The sequence below is a fragment of the Carcharodon carcharias genome (assembly GCF_017639515.1).
Source record: "Carcharodon carcharias isolate sCarCar2 chromosome 32 unlocalized genomic scaffold, sCarCar2.pri SUPER_32_unloc_2, whole genome shotgun sequence".
NCBI lineage: Eukaryota > Metazoa > Chordata > Chondrichthyes > Lamniformes > Lamnidae > Carcharodon > Carcharodon carcharias.
In genome coordinates this window covers 215,512-232,523 of record NW_024470686.1, presented here as the reverse complement: position 1 = coordinate 232,523, position 17,012 = coordinate 215,512, and the positions used below count along the sequence as shown (strand labels likewise).

The window sequence follows — 17,012 nt, the reverse complement described above, 5'->3', positions numbered from 1 at the left end:
CCTTCACAGCAGAATAATACACTGTGCATTATATGGCCCAATGCTCCTGCTGTGTGACTTCCCACTGAGACACTGGGCATTCGGTACAAACTTGCTAAATTCTTTAGACTGGGGTATTGAGAATTGTCGCATTGTCCCTACAAACCAGGAATAGAAGCTGTTACTCCCACCCTCAACATCACCCAGGGGTTTATGCTGAGCCTGTTTCATGCAGGTGTATTTTGTCTGATGTGAATATGTGTGTGTTTTTGTCCCCAGACTCGGCAGACTGTCCTGACAGCAGCTGGAAGCATTGGGCAGGCTAGTGGAGACCTTCTGCGTCATATTGGAGAGAGCGAAACGGACGAACGGTTTCAGGTAGGAAGAAGAGCCTCTTTGATCAGGAAACCCTGCCTCTTTCTGGAGGGATTATGTGGCATCTTCTCAATTTTACTGCCCCCTCTAAAATATCCCATCATATCTGCGGGTCCAGATCATGTTTGTTTTTGAAAGACTTTCCTGGGATTGTCCTGTCCCTCTGGCATGGAATTGTTCTGTGTTTTATATTTGTTCCAGAATGTTCTAATCTTCAGCTTACTTAAATCACACACTTGCAGTTTCTCTATGAATACGTGGCACTGGCACAAATGAGAATGTTAATATAGTGCTGTGTTATTACCCAGGAGCCAGGGACTGTTAATTCTGAATTTTAGTGCTCTGTAGCATTATTGCTCAACATTACTAGCCAGTACTCATTGAATTCCATATCTGCATTGTTGCTAAGACCACATATTTCTGCCTCTGTGACGTCGCCCAGCTCTGCTCCGGTGCTGAGACCCTCATCTGGCCTTTTGTTTCCTCCGGACTTAGAAATTCCAATGTGCTGCTGGGTGACTTCTCATTTCTACCCCCCTAAACTTGAGGTCATCCTAACTTTGCCAAGTCCTGTTCGCCCATCACCCCTCTGCTCGCTGACTAGCTCACAGTTAAAGCAGTGCCTCAATTTTAAAATTCTCATCCTTATTTTCAAATCCCTCCATCGCCTCATCTCTCCCGATCTCTAATCTCCTGCAGCGCCACAACCCTCTGAGATATCTGTGTCCCTCCAATTCTGGCCTCTAGAGTATTCTCGATTTTATTTGCTGCTCCATTAGTGGCTGTGCCTTCAGCTACCAAGACCCTAAGATCTGGAGTTTCTTCTCTAACTCTCTCTATTGTTATAACTCAGATAGTCAGGCAGTGAAGGCTAGACCTAGAATCTAGTTTTTAGATACTTAGGAGCTTTTATTTAGAGACACACACTACATATCACACACCTCAACATTGATCAAGCACAGTTCCAGTCTGTTCCAAAATATAGGAGCACAGGTGAGTCCCCAGTTAGTGTCATCACCTGATTACAAATGAATATCCAATTATTGTTTAATTAACATCCATCTCCCAAATTCACTTTCCTCCTTCAAACCTACCCCTTTGATCAGATTTTTTTGTCATCTTCTCAAATGTGGCTTAGTGCTAAATTCTGCTTTCTAACACTTTGGGCTAAATTCTGCTTTCTAACACTTTGGGCTAAATTCTGCTTTCTAACACTTTGGGCTAAATTCTGCTTTCTAACACTTTGGGCTAAATTCTGCTTTCTAACACTTTGGGCTAAATTCTGCTTCCTAACACTTTGGGCTAAATTCTGCTTCCTAACACTTTGGGCTAAATTCTGCTCTCTAACACTTTGGGCTAAATTCTGCTTCCTAACACTTTGGGCTAAATTCTGCTTTCTAACACTTTGGGCTAAATTCTGCTTTCTAACACTTTGGGCTAAATTCTGCTTCCTAACACTTTGGGCTAAATTCTGCTTCCTAACACTTTGGGCTAAATTCTGCTTTCTAACACTTCTGTGAAGCACCTTGGAACATTTTGTTACATGAAAGGCAGTAAATAAGTTAATGCTCAGTGTTAGTAAGCAGTTTTTCATTGATGCTTGGTGTTGTTAACCAGTAATCCATTAATACTAAAGCTCAGTGTTATTAGGCAGTAATCAGTTAGTGCAAATGCTGTCTGATTATCAGTTGGTGTTGGTGCTCAGTGTTATTAACCAGTAATCAGCTGCTCTTAATGCTCAGTGTTGTTGACCAGTAATTGGTTAGTCTTAATGTTCAGTATTGTTAACCAATAATTAGTGAGTGTTAATGCTCGGTATTGTTAACCAGTAATCGGTTAGTGTTAACGCTCAGTGTTATTAACCAGTAATTACTGAGCGTTAACGCTCAGTCTTATTAACCACTAATCAGTTAGTGTTAGTGCTCAATATTGTTAACCTGTAATTGGTGAGTGTCAGTGTTCAGTATTGTTAACCAGTAATTGTTTAAGGTGATCAGTGATCCCTTCGTTGAAAATGAAACCATTCAACATCTGCAGAATTAAACCCCTCACCTGTGCCAGATGCAGGGTATTTATTTTTCCGTTCTGTTCTGTGAATGTGGTAGGTCAGACAATCTGGAAGGCCAGGTTTAGGAAGCTCACCGGTGTGGTGGGATGGACTCTTCCAGTAACACTGGGCCACTATCTTCTTGTCTCCCTCTGGCAGGATGTGCTGATGAACTTGGCAAAGGCTGTGGCGAATGCGGCTGCCATGTTGGTCCTAAAGGCAAAGAACGTAGCCCAGGCGGCTGAAGATAGCGTCCTGCAGAATGGCGTGATCACTGCTGCCACACAGTGTGCTCTCTCCACATCCCAGCTGGTTGCCTGTGCAAAGGTGAGTGGGTGGCAGGAACCATAGGAGGAATGACCTCAGAATTCCTCTACAATGGTTCCACACGGACTATGACTGCATCAATTCAGAGGCTCTTATTTTGCGTAGGTCTTTGTTGTGATTGCTTTGGGTTTGGTTCCATAAAGGCCACAAATGGTTTTGCAGTGGGTTGTTGACCTTTGACCTCTGGGTATTTCAGTCAAGCCAGCCTAATTGGAATGAATGAAAGCCTCATCTTTCAGCTGGCTGTGGGAGGAACCTCGGCCCGTTTCCCAAAGGCCTGGTACCAACAGCACAAGTAGCCGGTGTTAATCCGGCAGACTGAAATGGTCCTGGAGATGGAAGGTGGAACGATTTCCCCTGTTACCAGCCTGGGGCACTCTCCCGGGTTACATCACAATACCGGGAGCTTTGCTCATTGTGCTATACCTGACTGTGAGTGTCTGATGTTGACACAATGATATCCATTTCTCAAATATTGCACTGCTCATCATGACCATACTGAAGCTGATAAATACCATTAATTTATTGAGGGGGGGGAGATTTGCAGAACTATGAGAATAAGCAGGTTGGTGGAACCAATTGGGATAGCTCTTTTAAAGAGGCGGAATGGGGTGAATGGTCTCTTCCAAGATCCCGTGATATCTGGTGCATTTGGGTTAACTTGGTGTATCTGTGATGTATATGTTGTATTGGATGTGACTTGAGACTCCTGTGAAGTTCCACGTTGAGAGCCATTTGCTTTGATGTTCTCCCTGGTCTGGCACAGGTGGTCAGTCCAACCATCAGCTCCCCTGTGTGTCAGGAGCAGCTGGTCGAGGCTGGGAAGCTGGTAGATCGCTCGGTGGAGGGCTGCGTCAAAGCCTGCCAGGCAGCAACGGATGATGCTGAGCTCCTGAAACAGGTCAGTGCCGCAGCGAGTGTGGTGAGCCAAGCCCTCAACGACCTCCTCCAGCATGTGCGTCAGTATGCCAGCAAAGGGGAACCCATTGGACGCTACGACCAGGCTACTGACACCATCATGACGGTTACAGAGAGCATCTTCAGTTCCATGGGTGATGCCGGTAAGTGGGAGCAGCTCAGAGGAGCATCTACGTGTCTGAGAAAGAGATTTGGAAAGGCGACTTCCCAACTCTTTGAATGATGAGCCCTGAAAGGTTGATGGCAGGAGCTAGTTGCCGGCTCTTTAAAACCCGAGTGTGCTGGCTTTAGGCCTGCTCATGCTCCAGGGTCTTCACAAGTGTTTAGTTTGTGTCTCAGCGCTGATTGTCTAGTGCAGGTTACTGAACTCCGATCTTAGTTTTCCTGAAAGATGAGGATTTTAATCGAAATATTCTGCCTCAGTTCTGTTAATAAGATGATAGCAAAATGTTGCAGATGATGGAAACTTGAAATATAAACTGAAACTGATGGAAAACTCAGGCCAGAGAAACAGAGTTAACAGTTCAGGTCATTGACCTGAAAAGTATGTTTTTTTTTTAAATAAAAAGACCACTGAATATTGGGGAGATATCAATAGATTGGCAAGATTTGAAAATGATCATTTTGACCAAGCAATCACTGTCCCAGTACACTTGCATCAATAACTGGAGGAGGTAATGTTACATAGGTATGGGAGTAATCTGGTAACTAACAGTCAGTGGGGCTTTAGTAGGGCCTAACACCTGGCTGACCAATCTCCTTGACTTATTTACAGGAGAGTGGTAGACGGGGGAATATCCCATGTCCTGGTGTATTTAGAATTTCAGAAAAGTCTTTGATAAAGTAGGAGAAACTCCAAGTGAAGCTTGGGTGTGGATGGTCACAAGAGGAGGTGGTTATGAGGATAATGATGTTTGGATTTGTAGGAGGATTGAATGGAATGCCCAAGAATCTTCTTGGGGTCTTTTCTGCTCTTAATTTTTTTTATTCATTCATGGGATGTGGGCATTGCTGCCTAGGCCAGCATTTATTGACCATCCCTAATTGCCCTTGTTCATAAGAGTCAAGCACATTGCTGTGGGTCTAGAGCCACATTTAGGCCAGACCAGGTAAGATTTCCTTCCCTAAAGGACATGAGTGAACCAAATAGATTTTGTGGTCATCATTAAACTTTTTATACCAAATTCTTAATTGAATTCAAATTCCACCATCTGCCATGGTGGGATTCGAATCTGTGTCCCATGAGCATTATCCTGGGTCTCTGGATTACTAGCGCAGTGACAATATCACTATGCCGCCAGCTCCCCAGATCCACACAAATATCCTGGATACAGATTCGAAGGCAATGTGAATCTAGACAGGGGAAGTTGAGTCATAGCAAGGACAAGTGAACCTTGGAAGGTGTTGAAGTAATGGTCGGGGTATTTCCAGGGACTATGCAACAGCTCGTCAGCAACCATTAGGGGGAATGGTTAACAAATGGGAGCTGCTGAGTTCACTGGTTTGATTGGCTGGGCAGTGTTGAGTAACAGTGAATTGCTGTCTGTGACCCACAGGAGAGATGGTTCGGCAGGCTCGAGTGCTAGCTCAGGCTACGTCGGATTTGGTGAATGCCATGCGATCGGACGCAGAGGCAGAGAGCGATGTCGATAACTCGAAGAAGCTACTTGCTGCTGCCAAGCTTCTGGCCGATTCCACAGCAAGAATGGTAGAAGCTGCAAAGGTATTTAACTCCTCCCTGTCTGTCTGAAACCCCTTCTTTCTCAACTATGGGACAAATCCAAGTGGTTTGTCAACAAATTGATGTATTTTCAGTTCAGTCTTATGTGGTTAACCCTTTACCCTAGGCTTGACTATTCCAACTCGCTCCTCACTGATCTCCCACATTCTACCCTCTGTAAACTTGAGGTCATCCAAAACTCTGCCTATATCCTAACTCCCATCAAGTCCCATTCCCCTCTCACCCTCATGTTCGCTGACCTACATTGGCTCTTGGCTAAACAATGTCTTGATTTTAAAATTCTCATCCTTGATTTTAAATCCCTCCATGGCTTTGCCCCTCTGTATCTCTATAATCTCAACCAGATCCACAACCCTCCCAGATATCTCTGGTCCTCTAGTTCCAGCCTCTCGAGCTTCCCCTATTTTAATCGCAGCATCATTGGTGGCCTTGTTTTCAACTGCCTGGGTCCCAAGCTCTGGAATTTTCCCCCTAAACCTCTCTGTTAATAGCACGTTAATTATATTGTCGCGATACACAGATGAAGGGCATTGTTTAATTAAACATTATGAGCTCATGTTAATAATGTAAATAGGGGAAAGCTGGGACACTGGGTTGAGTGGAGGAGGGCTGTGAGACTGAGCAAGTCACTCAACTCTCTCAGTAAAGACAAGCTCTGTCCTGTTTGAGCTTCACCAACCAGTTTGGATTCTGTTAACAATCGCCTACTCTCGACCTTGCTTTTGTCCTTTAAGATGCTCGTTAAAACCTACCTCTTTGACCGAGCTATAGTTTTATAATGCTTCTGTGAAGTGCTTTGGGACACTTCATTATGTTAAAGGTGCTATAAGTTGCTGTTGCCCTGTGAAGGGCATTATTGTAGAATTATAGAATGGTTACAGGACAGAAGGAGGACATTCAGCCCCTCTTGTCTGTGCTGGAATGATAGCAAACCTCCACATGGGGCTTCTGCGGTTCAAGAAGGCAGCTCACCACAACCTTCTCAGAGCTTCGAAACATGGGCAATAAACACCAGCCATGCCAACGACGCTCACACCCTGAGAATGAGTACTAAGGAAATATAGAGTTGATGTGAATTGAAGCCTTTTTCTAATATAAGAACAAAACTACCTGGAAAAACTCAGCAGGTCTGGCAGCATCTGCGGAGAGGAACACAGTTAATGTTTCGAGTCCGTATGACTCTTCAACAGGACTATCACTGCCCCTCTATCCAGCTCTACCTGTCCCACCCCCCCTTAAACCAGCTTATATTTCACCTCTTTTCTATTTTTACTTAGTTCTGTTGAAGAGTCAAAGGGACTCGAAACGTTAACTGTGTTCCTCTCTGCAGATGCTGCCAGACCTGCTGAGTTTTTCCAGGTATTTTTGTTTTTGTTTTGGATTTCCAGCATCCGCAGTTTTTTGCTTTTACCTTTTTTTTAATATCATGAGCTGTGAGTGGCTGAGCATCAGTTTTCCTGATGTTTCTCCATGGTTTTGCCCTGTGTTGAGTGCAGTCGACCCCAGGTTGTCACATTCCCCTGATGAGCAATGTGCTTTCAATCCTCTGTAGAGCTGCACACTGGGACTGTATGTTGTTAGCTGACATTCACAAGGGCGTGCTGCTGGGTCCTCATGATCATATCAAAGCAGCTATTTAAAAATTAAAGACAAAACCCTGTCAGGTAAAAACACAATTCATTGTAAAGGCCGGATCACTTATTTTCCAAGTTTCACTGGGCGTAGTAGCCCTGTTGGTTGTGATACCAGACGAATGAACCAGAGGGTGTCCGTTTAAACCCCAGCTTTGAAATTCAGTTCAGTAAACCTGACAATTAATGGGTTGGTGCACGGAAAAGTAACCTTGAAAACTGCTGGATCGCTGCAGGAATGAGTTCACTCCATGTTCTTCAGACAGGAGAAGCTGCCACTGCATCTACTGGCCAACGAGTGAGTCTTAGTACCCCGCACCCCACATCCTCCGCACTGAATATTCCCTTCCCCAGCCTGCCAAGCCCATTTCTGTAAAATTGTAATGTCGATTACAAGTTTTGCTCAGTTATCTGCCAGCCTTAAAAAGATGTCAGGATTGGCTTCTGTAGTCAATCTTTTAAATGTCCCCTGGCACTGATTAAGAGCTGCTGCTGCTCATTCAGCTTCGAGTGAAGCACAGCCTAATGCAACCAACTGAATAATAAATGAGGAAACAAAGGGACCAGATGTGAGGCCGGTTAAAGCATTACTGCTGCTCTTGTTCAGAAGCCATTCGAACATCTGGATGAATGACTAGCATATTGTGCTTTCTGCAATGGGTGGTAAATGGAGAGAAGGACTGATGTTACCCTTATGGTTTGTGTGTATGGTCAGAGAGACCAGGCTGCATCATTTTGCCTTTCAGCTGAGTTCCTTCATTGGTGCTGATATTTGAACTGCTCCTATTGCGATGTGTCTAATATAAAAAGGGTCATTTAAAAGATAGACAGAAACTCACCAGAACCCCTCTTTGGTACATGGGCAGAGCCCCCTGCAGCGCTGTGCCCCCTGCAGCGCTGTGCCCCCTGCAGCCTAACCCCCTTTACAGGCTGCCCTTGGGGCTGAAGGAAGTGATAATTTCTTTCACTTTTCACTGATGAATGACCAGCTGGGTTGCAGGTCATAGTTATAGTAACATAACGACGTTTGGAAGATGAGGAGGCCATTAGGAGGCCATTCAGCCCCTCAAGCCTGCTCTGTCATTCAGTCAGGTCATGGCTGATCTGCACCACAACTCCATTTACCCACCATGACTCCATATCCCTTGACAGTTGGATCGAACAAAAATAAATGGATCTCAGTCTCGAAAGTTCCAACATTCAGCCCTTTTGGAGAAGAGAATTCCAGATTTCTGCTGCACATTGTGTGGTTTCAATCCCGATTGAGTTCCTATTTTTGAGATAAAAGATGTGTCTGCTGGAATTGTGAAATTGAAACCAGAAGGTGGTGCAGATGCTGGTCACTGATCTGAAACGTTAACTCCATGGGCTGAATTTTCCCCCCTGTTGGGAGGGGGGGCGTTGTGCAGGGTCAGTCAGGAGCGAGCGTGGACCTGATTGACATCCCCAATCGGGGCCGCACCAGCGGGTGGGCCAATTAAACCCCCCCCCCCGCTCAGCGTGACGCTCGCCTGGAAGTGTTGAGCGCTCCCTGTGCGGGTGGCGGTGGGAGGGGGATTTCCTGAGTCAGGGCCAGCACACTTTTGCGAATGCGCGTGACAGAGCGCAGAAATCTCTCTGCGGCACAGAGAGATTGATATTTAAAAACTGAAATAAAGTAATTAAAAACGTTTAAAACATGTCCCCACATAGTGACACTGTCTGGGACATGTCGAAGAATAGTTTTTATTGAATTTTAAAACACTTTATGAAACCTCACCCCGCCCAGGGATGAGGTTTCGTGATAAATACGAAGGCCGCCTGGGCCCCTCGTCTGCCCGACAACCTTAAGGCTGGACGGGCAGCTCATTTAATTGAGTTAATTCATCTTTTACAGGCCTCAATAGGCCTTTGACAGTTCGGCGGGCGCACAGCCGATTGGTGTGTGTGCCCGCCGGACTGAAAACCCAAATGATGCGCGGTGATATCGAGACACACGCCCGACTTCAGCACTCGCCATTTGACGTGTCGGTGACGGGGCCCCACCCCCACTCGCCAACCAGAGAATTCAGCCCCATGTCTCTCTCCGCAGACGCTGCCGGACCTGCTGAGTAATTCCAGAATTTTCTGCTTTTAATTTTTCTAACTTTAAGATCACGTGCCATTGTCCTTAACTCCCCCCGCCATAGGGAATAATTTCTCGGTGGGTGCCCTGTCAAATCTTTCCCATCATTGAAAACATCCTGATCAGATTGTCCCTCGACTTTCTGAACTCTGCAGGTAGGAAACCAGGTTGTGCTCTTCTTGTGTCACTCCCTGGGTCAAGGTGGTATGGCGGGGACCTGAGGCCTATTCGCTACAACAACAACTTGCATTTATTTAGCACCTTAAGCATGGGAAAACCAAAGTATCTCACAGGAGGATAACCAGACAAAATTTGACACATAACCATATGAGGCCACATGTTTTGGTCAGGTGAAGTGATCAAATTTATTTTATTAATTCATGGGTCCAATTCAGCATTTTTTGCCCATCCCTAATTGACCTATGAGAAAGTGAGCCAATTGGCCAACAGAGTAGGTTTAAAAGAGCATCTCAAAGCTGGAGAGAGAGCGGGGGAAGGTTTAGGGAGGGGATTCCAGAGCTCAGGGCTCAGGCAACTGAAGGTGCGGCCTCCGGTGGTGGAGCAGTGATTGTTGGAATGTGCAAGTGGCCATAATTAGAGGAGCTCCGAGATCTGGGAGGGTTGAGGGGCCAGAGGAGATTCCAGAGATAGGGAGCGGAGAGGCCATGGAGAGATTTAAACACGAAGGTGGGAATTTCAAATCTTCCACCTGCACAACTTTACACCTGATCCATTAGCCTTGCCCCCACCCCAGAGCTGGAAGAGGAGCCAGTCTCTGCCGTGTTTGTCTGTGAATATCACAAACCAGATGCCTGATCATGAGACTGTCCCGGCCAGAATGAGCAATGCAGCCGGAACACCAGAGTCTTGGCTAGCTTGGCAGAGGAACGATAAATCCCACATCTCCAGGGATGCCTGGGAAATGAAAGAGCTTGTGCGTGAACTACAGAAGAAACCAGTCTCTATTCTGAAAAGGGTGACACTGGCTTGAGGGGTCTGGTTTAAACTGCTACATCTGGATGAATGTGCCAGTTTTCTCAATCAAGGGATAAGCATATGTGAAACCAGTAAGGTTATTTTATTTAGGACTTCATCACCTGAGGATATGATAAATTTAATGTTTGAAGGTGGAAGGACAAATTGGGAACCCTGTTAAGAAAGTTGATGGGACCCTGGGCTTTATAGATGGAGGGGTAGAGTATGTAAGTTAGGATGAACCTTTATAAAACACTGGCTTAGGCCTCAGCTGGAGTATTGCGTCTATTTCTGGGCACCACCATCTGGCAGTGAGTGGGCCATGGGGAGGGTGCAGAGGAGATTTCCTGGAGTGGGAGCAGGGAAGTGGGAATTCAGTCATGTGGGGAGACTAGAGAAGCTGGGATTGTTCTTCCTCAAGCAGAAAAAGTTAAGGGGAGATTTAATCACCTTTCAGAATCATGAAGGGTTTGGATAAAGCAAATAGGGACAGTTTCCTGAAGCAGGAGGTTTGGGAACCAGAATTGGCAAAAGAATCAGGCATGATGAGAAAAAACAAATGAACATATGAATTAGGAGCAGGAGTAGGATTGTTCAGCAAGTTGACCTCAATGCAAAGGTGGTGGAAGCAGATTCCAGATTTAGTCATAACTTTCAAAAGGATTGGGTAAATATTTGAAGAGGACTTATTTGTGGGTCACTGGGAAAGAGCAGGAGGGCCCCTTGTGCCTTTTCCATTCTCTGAAGGAGCTAACCAATAACCACTCAGTTGCTCTTTCCCATAACCCTGCAATGTTTTTCCCTTCAGATATTTCTCAGATTCACTTTTGAAAGTTCCTGTTGAATCTGCTTCCACTGCCCTTTCAGACGGCGCCTTCCAGATCACAACTCACTGTATTTTTTTAAAAAAACCTCTTTGCCTTGTCTCTGATTTCTTTTTTGCTAGTTCTCTTAAATTTGTGTCTTCATGTTACTGACCCCTCTCTCTAGTGACACTTTCCCTTCGTTTACTCAAACAAAACTTATTCATGGTTTTGAACACCTCTCTTCAACACTTTCTCTGCTTGAAGGAGAACAATCCCAGCTTCTCCAGTCTCCCCACATGTACTGAAGTCCCTCATCCCTGGTCCCATTCCAGTAAGCCTCTTCTGCACCCTCTCCAAGGCCTTGACATCCTCCCTAAAGTAAAGGGCCCCAAATTGAATGCCGTACTCCATTTGAGGCTTAACTAGTAATTTTGCAAAGGTTTAGTATTATTAGTACTTGGGACTATGATGTTATTGCTATAACAGAGACTTGGTTGAAGGATAGACAGGATTGGCAGATAAACGTTCCAGAATTTAGATGTTTCAGGCAGGATAGAGAGGGGTGTAGAAGAGGTGGGGGAGTTGCACTGCTGGTTAAGGGGAATATCACAGCTGCACGACAGGAGGACATCTCGGTGGGCTCATGCAGCGAGGCAATATGGGTAGAGCTCCGGAATAGGAAAGGTGTAGTCACAATGTTGGGGGTTTACTATAGGTCTCCCAATTGCCGGTGGGAGATTGAGGAACAGTTATGTAGGCAGATTTTGGAAAGATGTAAAAGCAATAGGGTTGTTGTGGTGGGTGATTTTAACTTTCCCTATATTGACTGGAATCACTTAGTGCTAGGGGTTTGGATGGTGCAGAATTTGTAAGGTGCATCCAGGAGGGCTTCCTGAGACAATATGTAGATAGTCCAACTAGGGAAGGGGCAATACTGGACCTGGTATTAGGGAATGAACCCGGCCAGGTGGTCGAAGTTTCAGTAGGGGAGCATTTCGGGAAAAGTGACCATAATTCAGTAAGTTTCAAGGTACTGGTGGATAAGGATAACAGGAGTCCTCAGGTTAAGGTGCTTAATTGGGGGAACGCTAATTATAACAATATTAGACAGGAACTGAGGAATCTAGACTGGAGGCGGATGTTTGAGGGCAAATCAATAACTGACATGTGGGGGCTTTCAAACGTCAGTTGATAAGAATTCAGGACTGGCATGTTCCTGCTAGGATGAAGGATAAGCGTGGCAAGTTTCAGCAACCTTGGAGAATGAAGGATATTGTGAGATTAGTCAAAAAGAAAAGGGAAGCATTCGTAAGGGCTAGAAGGCTGGGAACAGATGAAGCCTGTGGAGAATATAAAGAAAGTAGGAAGAAACTTAAGCAAGGGGTCAGAAGGGCTAAAAGGGGTCATGAAATGTCAGTGTCAACCAGGATTAAGGAAAATCCCAAGGCCTTTTATACATATGTAAAAAGCAAAAGGGTAGCCAGAGAAAGGGTAGGCCCACTCAGGGACAGAGGTGGGAATCTGTGTGTGGAGCCAGAAGAAATGGGAGCGATACTAAATGAATACTTCTCATCAGTAATCACCAAAGAGAAGGACTTAGCGGTTGATTTGTCTGGAGAAGAGTGTGTAGATAGCCTGAGTCATGTTGAGATCAAAAAAGAGGTGTTAGGCATCTTGAAGAATATTAAGGTGGATAAGTCCCCAGGGCCAGATGGGATCTACCCCAGAGTACTGAGGGAGACAAGGGAGGAGATTGCTGGGACCTTGACAGAAATCTTTGTATCCTCACTGGATACGGGTGAGGTCCCAGAGGACTGGAGAATGGCCAATGTTGTTCCATTGTTTAAGAAGGGTAGCAGGGATAATCCAGGAAATTACAGGCCGGTGAGCCTGACGTCAGTGGTAGGGAAATTATTGGAGAAGATAATTCGTGACAGGATTTACTACCATTTGGAAGTATTAGTGAGAGGCAGCATGGTTTTGTGAAGGGGAGGTCGTGTCTCACTAACTTGGTCGAGTTTTTCAAGGAAGTGACAATGGGAAGGAAGGGCAGTGGATGTTATATATGTGGATTTCAGTAAGGCCTTTGACAAGGTCCCTCATGGCAGACTGGTACAGAAGGTAAAGTCGCACGGGATCAGAGGTGAGCTGGCAAGATGGATACAGAATTGGCTTGGTCATAGAAGACAGAGGGTAGCAGTGGAAGGGTGCTTTTCTGAATGGAGAGCTGTGACTAGTAGTGTTCCCCAGGGATCAGTGCTGGGACCTTTGCTGTTTGTAGTATACATAAATGATTTGGAGGAAAATGTAACTGGGCTAATTAGTAAGTTTGCAGACGACACTAAGGTTGGAGGAGTTACAGATAGTGAAGAGGATTGTCAAAGGATACAACAGGATATAGATCGGTTGGAGACTTGGGCGGAGAAATGGCAGATGGAGTTTATTGCGGACAAATACAAGGTAATGCATTTTGGAAGGTCTAATACAGATAGGAATTATACAGTAAATGGCAGAACCCTTAAGTGCATCGACGGGCAGAGGGATCTGGGTGTACAGGTCCACAGGTCACTGAAAGTGGCAACGCAGGTGGATATGGTAATCAGGAAGGCATATGGCATGCTTGCCTTCATTGGCAGGGGTATTGAGTATAAAAGCTGGGAAGTCATGCTGCAGCTGTATAGAACCTTGGTTAGGCCACACTTGGAATATTGCGTGCAATTCTGGTCACCACACTACCAGAAGGATATGGAGGTGTTGGAGAGGGTGCAGAGGAGGTTTACCAGGATGCTGCCTGGTCTGGAGGTTATTAGCTATGAGGAGAGGTTGGAGAAACTTGGATTGTTCTCACTAAAGCGACGGAGACTGAGGGTCGACTTGAGAGAAGTTTACAAAATTATGAGTGGCATGGACAGAGTAGATAGTCAGAAGCTTTTTCCCAGAATGGAAGAGTCAATTACTAGGGGACATAGATTAAGGTGAGAGGAGAAAACTTTAGAGGAGATGTGCGGGGCAAGTTTTTTATGCAGAAGGTAGTGAGTGTCTGGAATTCGCTGCCAGAGGAGGTGGTGGAAGCAGGTACGATAGTGGTGTTTAAGAGGCAACGTGACAAATACATGAATAGGATGGGAATAGAGGGATACGGACCCCGGAAGTGCAAAATGTTTTAGTTGACAGGCAATATGATCGGCGCAGGCTTGGAGGGCCGAAGGGCCTGTTCCTGTGCTGTACTTTTCTTTGTTCTTTGTTTACTATAACTTCCTTGTTTTTGTTACTGAATTAATAAAACCGAGAGCCCGGTTTGCTTTTGAACTGCCTTATTTTGCAGTGCCATTTTCAAGCATTTGCATATATACAACCTCAGGTCCTGCGCTGTGTTTAAAATTGTAATGTAGTGTATGGTAAAACACACCTTTAAAACACAGTGAGGTAGATTCAGCACTTGGACAAAGAGTGATCAACCACCATTCCATACAATGGAGGGCTGACTGCGTGCTGGAATTGTGGAACAAGCAACTGGATGTTGAGGTCCAGATGGTTGGGCAGAGGTTGGCTGAATGGTCACCTTGATCACTATCTATCCTGCGACCAAGCCAGTTTTGTTCCCCCCCACCACCGCATCCCCCGTGAGAAAGGTCCTCTTCTCCACAACAGTCACCATCTTAGCAGCTGGAGGAAGCAGGGTGGACCTCGGCTCTTCAATGGTCTTTTACCAGTTCATTGTGTTTTTTCAGAAAATGTAAAATAATCAATAACTGTCCCTTCGTACGCACGAACGCTCAAGAGGAAATTAAACCTTTGTCTGGCATTTAATTTTGTTACTTTGGGTGTTTGGAGAGATTTTAAATAAAGCCAATTTAAATTAAATCAATTTATTTTGAAAGTCGTGCTCCCCCAAGGGCTGCCTGGACTTGTCAATGTGTCTGTACATAGGGGAACTTGCCGAACCAAATTACCCCTCACTGCAAGTAAATCAATATTCAAAGGTCTTTGTTTAAGTTTGCAAAGGTTTATGTAGTTACAGCAGTTTGCTTTCTGGAGAGGTTTGAGATATTTTCAAAGCACTATTAGAGGATTGTTTATTCTGGCAACTGATACATTGCTTTGTGCAGAATTTAAATAAAACTAATCAGGAAAAGACCAGTCTCGGTGCCAATTTATCATTGCCAGGAATACGATGGTAATTGTTAGGAAATTCTGCTGCTGGTCCTCCCAAATCATCCTGACTCTTTATCATTCCTGGATGGAACTTAAATTAGGTTCTGTGGCAAATACTGGGTGTGCTTTTCCTGCTCAATCAGGGTGGTATCATAACCAGGGAGTTTTAATTCAACTGACCATTACTTTTTAATTATTTATCCCAACTGTTGCTGCCTCTTATCCCATTGAATGTTACAGCACACCTAACATGGCTATTCAGCCGTGATGAAGCTGGACTCTGTGTTTGCTCCTGGTGTCAGGATTGTGTAACCCTGGGTTAGGTGAAGAGTAAAGCCTCCCCTGCTGTGCCCCCAAGCCACAGGCCTCAATTTCCAACCGGCACAGAGCAGCGTCTATTGAAGAGTGTGCCAGTATCTCTGACAGCTGCTGAGACTGCAGGCTGGCACTGAACTCCACCCAGTTTTGTGCTGCCCACATTGGACACAAACTGCAAATCATTTGCCTGCTGCTGGGGGAGAGAGAAAGCTTTCACTCCATCGGCCTGAAATGGATCTGGTTACAGAGTCCGATCCCGTCCTACTCTGCCAGACTCAACAAAAATATTCAGCCCAGAGTTGACTGTCAGGTAGCATACCCCCTCTACCCTGAAAAAGAAATAACTTGTCATCCCTTTCACACGCTCGGAGCGTTTCGAAGCCACGACCACCTCGATAAGTTTGTCCACCTCAGCTCTGGTGCCTCACCTCCAGACTTGACCACCTGTGGCCACTCCTAACTGCCCATACTTCATAAACCCCCAAATGCTGCCCCTATCTTGTCTCACACTAAACCCACTGACCCCTCACCCCTGCACTCACTGACATACATCAACTTTCTGCCATCTCCTCCAAGCTCTTTCCTCTTCCCCTTGTTCCTCTGAGCCTGGGTTCTTGTACATCTCCCTGAGTTATCTCATCTACAGGACACGCCAGTTAACCGACCTCCCTTTTAACTCTGCCATTGGCAGCAGAATTTTCAGCCCCTTGCAACTCACTGCAACAGCCCCCCACCCCCCCCCCAATTCACCAGCTCTGCTTTCAAAAACTCTCTCAAGATCCTTCTCTTAGTTAGAACCTTTGCTCAGGAAATCTCACCTTTCCTGACTCAAAGTTGCCTGTTTCCAATGTGTTAAGTGTCAGTTGCTAGCCTCCGAGTCAGAAGGTTATGGATTTAAACCCCATTCCAGAGACTGAAGAGCATCGTCCACGATGACACTCCGGGCAGCACTGCAACAGGGCTGCCCTGTCAGAGGTGCCATCTTTCAGATGAGACTTTAAACTGAGGCCCCTTTGCCACCTCAGTGGCTGTAAAAGATCCCATGGCACTATTTTGAAAAAGAGCACAGGAGTTCACAATACATTAGTTTGTCCCCGACTGGAATGTGGTGTGCAGGTCTGGGCAGCCCACACTTTAACAAGGCCCCTGTGGAGACGGTGCAGGACAAGATGGTTCCAGGAACGAGGGATGAACGTGATGTAGATAATTGGAGAGCTGGGGTTATTCTCCTCACAGCAGAGAAGGCTAAGAGGAGATTTGATATAGGTACTCGAATCATGGAGGATTTAGATGGGATAAATAAAGAGAAAATGGCCTTGAGCTTTGGTCAGGTGAGGGTGGTCAGCACTGTAGTGACCCAGAAGTTAAAGTGGTCTTAGTTCTTCTAACTTTCTCTGCGTAGCTGTTGCTATGAGAGAGTCAGAAGCATCCGAAGTTTGTGGTTTAAATCACGTTTTCGGATAGTTCCCATTGCAGGGCAGCTGCCCAATGGAAGTTTGAACTTCCCAGGCAATTGCCGTGTAATCCTTACCGGAGGACTTCCGGGGGTGCGGCTGGGGGAGGAGGGAGGGGGTCCCCAGTACATCTTTGGAATACACCCTCCCCCTCCCTGAGTTATGATGCCCTGGAGCTCGGC

General features: G+C 45.7%; 1 protein-coding gene across 1 annotated transcript in view; it reads left to right on the top strand.

The window, feature by feature from the left end:
• Window positions 1-17,012, top strand: part of LOC121274141 (talin-2) — a 402,472-nt gene that overhangs the window by 221,831 nt on the left and 163,629 nt on the right. The window contains exons 19-22 of the mRNA XM_041181315.1: window positions 259-357; window positions 2,561-2,728; window positions 3,495-3,789; window positions 5,203-5,369. Of these exons, the coding sequence (XP_041037249.1) occupies window positions 259-357; window positions 2,561-2,728; window positions 3,495-3,789; window positions 5,203-5,369 (729 nt within the window). The remainder of the gene's footprint in view (window positions 1-258; window positions 358-2,560; window positions 2,729-3,494; window positions 3,790-5,202; window positions 5,370-17,012) is intronic.